At 35.7% G+C, this 7,653-nt stretch overlaps 1 protein-coding gene across 1 annotated transcript; it reads right to left on the bottom strand.

The window, feature by feature from the left end:
* Nucleotides 1,743–5,733, bottom strand: LOC104790310 (RING finger protein 10). The gene is made up of 9 exons (XM_010516032.2): nt 5,419–5,733; nt 5,141–5,190; nt 3,708–5,021; nt 3,375–3,463; nt 2,984–3,086; nt 2,754–2,858; nt 2,414–2,537; nt 2,153–2,326; nt 1,743–2,080 (listed from the first exon to the last, which is right to left on the bottom strand). Exons 1-9 carry the CDS (start codon nt 5,612–5,614, stop codon nt 1,932–1,934), a joined length of 2,304 nt encoding a protein of 767 aa, XP_010514334.1. The 5' UTR covers nt 5,615–5,733; the 3' UTR covers nt 1,743–1,931.

Raw genomic sequence — 7,653 nt, 5'->3', positions numbered from 1 at the left:
TTTATGAAAGGATAAGGTTCAGGCTTTGTATGTAATATGTGAGAATGAAAATCACTGGATAGGTATCCACCACACCACTACCCTTGGAAGAAATTTTATCCAATCTTTTTTTGGAATTTTGTGTGTGTGTGTTTTTCTCAAAGTACTCTGAGTGAGCAAGAATCATATGATTTGAGATTAAGCAATAGAGTAATGTTTTGGAGAGTCTGAAATGAAATAAGCATGATACATTCTTATTCGATTATTAAAGGTTTTAGTTCTGGGGTGGACAAGTCACTAAGCATATCTGTTTAGCGTTCGGAATTAATATTATTATCCAACATTGTATCGTTTCTGTTCCCCATGGCAGCACCAACGATCCAAGTTATTATGTCTTTCTCTGGTCTACAATCTGGTTGGCCTTGATTGAGATCTAAGAGGTGTATTCAACTTGATATCTTAAGTCATTTGTGTAAAAGTTACAAATCCTATGTTATTCAATCATGAATTTTAAAAAGTCTCATGAAATCCACTGTTATTCAACTGTTGATTTAAAAATCTACTTTCAAATCCACTGTTTTAAAAACAGTTTGTGGATTTGGATTTTAATAAGTTTTAGGGATTTTGGAAGATTTTGGAGGATTTGTTTAGTTAAAAATACAGAAATACAAATCTCATGGTTTTAGGTAGGATTTGAAAGAATTTTACCATAAATCATATCAACTCTCTAAAATCTATCAAAATTCCAAATTTTCTAAATCCCATCAAATCCTCCAAAATCATTGTTTCAATACATCCCAGTTTCTCTATCTCTCCAACATCCATCCTCCCACCTACACAATTGTTTGAAACACAATCACAACTTTGACGATGAGAAAAAAAAAAAAAGACAATTAGATTTTGATGTGTGCATATCTGATTTATAATTTTTTTTTTTAAGAAAAACTATACGTACACTCATGTAAAGCGAAGAGGGAGAACATGACTATGCAGATTACAACTATCTGTGATGATTTTATGGTTTAAAAGGGATGATTCTTATTGATTTACTGAGTTGTTGTAATTTCTAAATAGAAGACTTAATATCTATATATAGTACTTTGTAGATAGATTTGTCTAGATATCTTATCTATTTACTGGAAATGCTGCCACATGTCTCTTATAAACATGACACAATTTCTATTTTTTGCTGTTTTCGATTTCTACTGGTAGACATAGATTTGTGTAGATATCTTATAAACATGATACATTTTCTCTTTTATCTAATTTTCTCCTTTTAGATTCTCTTCATTCTAACCAAACCCACACTCCAAATTAAAAATTTGCTGTATTAATCCAAAAAACAACCCCAATATAAAATCCAAAAAAAAAGAGCTTTTTTATGAGAATATCTGAGAAGCCACCTTTGGTCACTTTTCAAATTGACATGTATCTTTTATCTGTAAACACTATATATTAATTAAACACCAGGATTAAACAACTTTTAAAATTATTTAAGATTTCTTCTTATGAGAATTTCTAATGATTCATAAGTTAAATCGAGACTTAAATTGGAGATGTTTGTGATGAAATAGTTGTACGGATTGTGATGTATTTGTTTGTTCAGGTTTTTTTTGGTATAACACAAAAAAAGTAATATTTATTTCTTATTCTGAAAGTTCCTACATCAGATTCTAATTACTTCTCTACGTTGATGTCAACTAATTCTGAGATATATAAAACCTCTACATGATAAAGTTTGATGAAAGGATTTTACACTTGGCTAAGGGGATCAAACTCACATCCATATAAATGATGCACAGTGAAAAAAGAAACAAATCCAAAGTTCAAATTTAACTTACTCACCACATCCACAAGACCACAACCTCTGTTCTTTTCTTTATTCAGTATTTCTTCTTAGATGAAAAGATTATTATACATACACACAAATCCATAGCATTTTTAAAGTCTCTTCAGTAACGGCGTACACTTGTTGTCGACAAAAGTACCCGGTTCTGTTTCTTCCCTCTCTTTCCGGGTTCTTTGATTGCGGCTGGTGCGCTTGGTGTCACTGTTCTTGATGTTACACTTGCGAATGATGTCATGTTTGTGGTTCTTGCACCTGAAAACATGTTTAGAGCTCATCAGACTATTCTATAAGAATCTGCAGAGCTAGAAGCAGTGGTTTGGTTACCTGTGGTTGCATTAGCAACTTCACTACTGCTGCTGCTTTGAACATTTGTTGCATCGTTATTCAAGTTGGGGGAGTCATGGCCTGCTGCAAAACCGTGCCTTGTCACATGTGAAAAGGAATTTCTCTCTCTGATGTTTGGAGGGCTAGATGATATTGGGGCAGAGTTCCCAAGGGCTAAAAACGGACACAACACAAAAGCTTTCTGATTAGATCACTTAACCTCAAATCCAATTAACAGACGAGAGATTTCCTATTATTTACCTTCAAAGTCATCCAAGGAATATGGAGGAAAGTCATTATGAGACGACTGCCCAAAACTGGCCATCAATGGTACAACAAGCTCTGCAGCTGCAGCTACTTCAGCTTTAATTTTATCTTTTTGCTCCTGAAAAATGGACATTATATGAGTGTTAGCCCTGATTTTTCCTTTTAACCATGGAATTTAGGACAGAGTAAGACACAAAGCAGGATCATTTGCTATATGTAATCAAGATAAAAATACTAACAAAAGTGAACAAACAAAGCCCCATGAGGTTGGAATCTTAAAGATTTTAGACAAAGAGACCATGGGTTGTGTATCATGGTTAAGAAAGAGGAATACCTTCCTAGCACGGTCTTTCCTCTGCTTCTCACGCTTCTTGATATCATCTATAAATGGAGCAAAGGCATCAGGAGGCAAGGAATCCCTCATATCAATCTCACATATCTGAAAAGATTACCAAACCGAGGATAACCTCGTGAGAAAAACGTCAAGACATAGCAACATTTGCTGAAGGTAGAACCAAATGAATAACATGTGCGGAAGATAGGAGCAACCAATGGAAAATAAACCTGAAATGTAGTTGTTAAAGAAAAATGACTCAAGAAGCGGTAACGTCTCCTTATAGCTTCCGACTGGGTAACAGTCTCCATTTCCAGTATCTTTCCACTCACTCTGTCATTTCATGGATTGGAATCAGAACACAACTGGAATAAAAAACTACAGCGGATAACTTTCGCTGAACAATTTTATTGATTTTCATACTGAATAACAACAATTCAATCTTTCTATCGATCACCAATGCCCGATTTCATAAAATAAGGAGCCATACATCATAGACTTTTGAATCAGTATCACAAATCCATGCAAAAAATATTAGGCAACAAAGAAGCTTCCATTGCAACCTATTCCCTAGTCTTTGGCATACGAGAATTGTGATGCATAAAAGACATGGACTCTTACCTTGGTGGAAGAAAGTCATAGCTGCCATAGTGATGCAGAAGGCACTTCACATTTAAAGTGTGAAGGATAATGTGCTGACCATCAACAGACTGTATAGGTAAACAACCAGAGCACAAAGGTAAGACAACTTGAGCATCTTACAGATAAAACCACCACAATTACTTTTGATATCAACAAAACACCCTGGATTATTAATAACATTTATTTTCATATAAAAGAATCTGACTCTGTTATATTAAACGACCAGCCCATAGCAATGGAACAATGAGCAATCATCATGCAGCTCATTAGTACTTTATGCAAACACAACAGTATGCATCAGAAACTCATTACCTGATAAAAGTTGTATGCATCGTTGTCCTTCAGGTCTTTGGTGTCATTTTGGTGCGACAGGAAACCTTTGCTGCCATTATATGAGGAAGATGACGGTGCGTCTTGGTCTTCTAGAGGATGACCATTATCATAACTCTTTTCCAAACTAAATTGTGATTGCCCATCTGACTTATCTACTGAAGAATCTTCAATTGATTTCTCTTGATTTTTGGAACCGCTAGCTGATGCTCCATGCGCCCAGCTGGGTGCTTGATAACCAACTCGAGAAACATCAGGAGGTGAAGATGATTGTGTCTGATTTCTAGCTGGTGTATTCAATTTTCTGTAATTAGAGAGCCTATGCGCATTCCAGTACATTTTTCTCTGCTCCAAACGATCCAAAGCAGCATTTACATATAGGTGCTTCTCCAAGTCTTCGACGAGTCCAGGATCTGCCTTTGCAATCCAAGAATCTAACTCTGAAACTGCTTGTTTGACAGAAAGATCAACATCTTGGGTGAAAATGAACTTTGAAAACGGATCATATATCTCATTATCACCACTAGTAACATTCGAGTCATACTCAACTTTTCGGGTGGGAGCAAATGAATCTTTCTTGCGGGTCAAAAGTACAAACTCGACGGGATCGCCTACAGAATACTGCTTGACGTTTTCAATATAAACAGTGTATAACTCTCTTGGAGAAATCATCACGAAGCACAATGGACACCTCTTGAAGCAATCTGCCTTGTGGTTATCCACACCAGTCAACAGATACTGTAGAATACACGGGAAACAGAAGATATGCCCACAGGAAGTTATCTGCGGACATAGAGGATACTCCAAGCAAATCGGACAGTGCACAGGAGACGGAGTAGAATACCTTACACAAATTATATTATCCCACTGCAGCGTTTTGTCAGGATCCATAGAATCAGGAGAATGATCTCCAGTATCCAACACAACAAACTTGTAATTGGCCTTAAGAAACATATCCTTGTTATAAGGCCTTCCCTTGTACTGTTGCTTTCTTTGAGGCGGAGGAGGACCCCTGGATTGTGGCGGCGAAATCGGATCATACTGAAAATTCAGTAAATGGTTCCCACTTATCATATTAGCTCTTCTACCAGTTGGATTATGATGCGTAACACCGCCTCTAGGAGAATTATAATGTCCGGTGTTATGCTGCAACTGAGAAGAAGAAGAAGAAGAACCAGCAGCTCCTCCAGTACCTCTTCCTCTAGACCTATTCCTTCGACCATCATATCGGAAATGGTCACGTTTATCAGCATTAGGTGGGGAAAAACTCTCCTTCCCTGCTCCAATTTGCGTCATCTGCAGAGCATAGAAACAACAATGAACCGACCATTCAACAAAAAATGAAAGGAAACTAGATTTGTTTCTTAAAAGACTTTAAAGACTCATCATTTACTGAGAAAGCAACTAAAGTTTACCTCTTTGGAAGATCCACGGCTATGTCCCTCCTCAGCTGCAGCAATCGGCTCTACAGTTCAAAAAATTCAAAATTGAGACAAAGAAGTGTGATATTATTAAAAAGCTCATTTTTTTCAAAGAAACCCTAAAAACCCAAATCAAAACTCAACCAAATTAGCTGCCTTTCAATTTTTTTAAAAAACCCTAAAAACTCAACCAAATTAACGAGTTCAATGTACAAAAAAAAACCCAAAAAATTTAGGGGTAAGGTGAGAGTTAATCAATCAATCTTCCTTACCGGAGAAACCGTGAGTGGGTTCAGAATCTTCGACGAATCGAGTTCCGGTGGAATAGATCCGGGAAGGAGGAGAGGTGGGAAGAGGAGAGAGAGAAGAAGAGTTGTCGCCATGGTCGGAGCTAGGGTTTAGAGAGGAATCTGTATTAGAAGAAGAAGAATTGTGACCTTGGTTATGCGGTGAAGGCAAGATGGACATGAAAATTTTAGGGATGAGAAATGAAACTTCGCCGGCTCAGAGCCACCGCTTCTTCTGCGTTTATGCGTACAGAGATTTTTTTTTTTTTTAACCAAAGGCCAAGAAACTCGTCGTCGTCTGTTTGATTTTTTTGTTATGATTGCTCCGTGTAGTACCCGACCCGGATCCGTTAACCCGTAATATGATTCCTTTTGTTCGCGGGTGGATATACCGAATCTTTTTAAGACAGCAGTTTACTGTGTAATAAAAGTAAATGACTAATAACCATAACCATCGTTTGTAAATTTTGGTGTTCGGTTCTTTTGTCATGTACTCCAGTTTAATAAAGTCTAATACCTACTCAGTTTGAAAGTCCTTAACAAATTATTTTTAAAACCAATCTTAAGAAGTAAGAATAATTGAAACCGTTTTATTAACTCGATGCTTAAAATTTTTACTGGTTAATTTAGTTTGAAAGCCCTGTAACTTTCTTTTATTTTATTTCAAAACTCAAATCTAACAGTTTGAAAGTCCTGTAACTTTCATTTTATTTCAAAACTCAAACTGATGAATTTTGGATTGAAAAAAACTACTCAGTTTGACAGTTTGAAAGCCCTGTAACTTTCTTTCATTTTATTTCAAAACTTAAATCTAACAGTTTTAAAAGTACAAAAATTCATCAATATCCAAAATTCATGCTCTATAAAACATTTCTAAAAATTCAAAACACAAATATACTTCAAATCAAAACAAATCACAATCTGTTTATCATTGCTATTTAAAAGCCAAACGTAATAAAATAGTAAAATAAACTCAGTTTTGATCTCATTGCCAAACATAGTAAAATAAGAAGCTCCATTTCAGATTCTTCCATTTGCCCTTGAATTGATTAAGCTGAACAAAGAGACAAAGCGACGAGCTTTAGTAAAGTCCAAGTACCGAGACATATAAGAAAGTAATCCAAACATATATAGACGTTTGCTCTTATACGAACAAACCTATTCAATTGAAAAACTGAACAAATATACGATTTTTAGTAAAGTCCAAATACAGAGAGGCATAAAGAGCAATCCAAACAACTTATACGAACCTATTCAATTGAACACAAAAAAAACTACTGCCACTATTAGACTAAACATTTGATAGAGTCTAAGATGAAGCTAATCAAAACCGTGTTCTGCAACATATAAAAGATGGAGAGAATCGCCAATCTCATCATGTGTTAGACTCTCCAACTCCTACTATTTTTGTATCATTATTATCTTCATCATCAAAATAATCTTCAATGTCTCCTAAATATCATATAAGTTAGTCAAACAATTTAAAACATTCTCGCAAAGATGACTTGAACAACTTAAAAATACCTTCAAACTCAGCAAATCCACACAACCAGTTTCTAGTGCAAATTAATGCTTGAACAATTTTGGGAAGAAGTCGGTTTCTGTAAGGATTCAACACTCTACCTCCAACACTGAAAGATGACTTTGATGCTACAGTGGTGATGTGTCTGTATTTTATAGGATTTCAATCTTAGTTTCTACACTTGTTTTGAGTCTTTTATTAGGTCCAAGTGTGTTTTTAGAGTCTTTTTAGTCTTTTGTGAGTTTGTACAGGTTTTAGGCTACTTTGGAAGGGAACTAAGTGTTTTGGGGATGAAAACATGCATTTGGAGCTAAATTGGTTGAAGACCATTGGACAAGCTAGCAATTGGTGCAAACGCAGAAAAGCATCCGAGATCCGCTGATCCTCATTCGGGATAGACCGATCTTGTACCCGAAGCAACTTTTCCTTTTTCGTTTTTAAACCGACTTTTAGAGTTTTATTTTACGATTTAAGCATGAGGCTCAACCTCTAGAAAGACAACTTTTTTTTCTACGCAGCTTTTGAGTACTTGTAAGCTTTGGGAGAAGATATCTTATCCTCTCTAACCTTTTGGAGAAGAATTTTGAACCCTTTTAATTCTCTTTGCAATTCAATCATGTTTTCTTCATCCTTGATTTCTTGTTCTTTTGCTTCCATGTCTGAGTAGTTTTACTATTGGGTTTCGGTTTTCAAAAAGG

Source organism: Camelina sativa, chromosome 6 (genome assembly GCF_000633955.1).
Source record: "Camelina sativa cultivar DH55 chromosome 6, Cs, whole genome shotgun sequence".
Classification (NCBI taxonomy): domain Eukaryota; kingdom Viridiplantae; phylum Streptophyta; class Magnoliopsida; order Brassicales; family Brassicaceae; genus Camelina; species Camelina sativa.
The sequence above is the reverse complement of the archived record's forward strand: the minus strand, read 5'-3'. Positions and strand labels throughout refer to the sequence as shown.

Coding starts and splice junctions, on each gene's coding strand:
- LOC104790310 (XM_010516032.2), bottom strand. CDS start 5,614: ATGTCCATCTTGCCTTCACCGCATAACCAAGGTCACAATTCTTCTTCT. Junction 2,859..2,983: donor CTTTAACAACTACATTTCAG/GTTTATTTTCCA, acceptor TAATCTTTTCAG/ATATGTGAGATTGATATGAG. Junction 2,327..2,413: donor TTCCTTGGATGACTTTGAAG/GTAAATAATAGG, acceptor GTCCGTTTTTAG/CCCTTGGGAACTCTGCCCCA.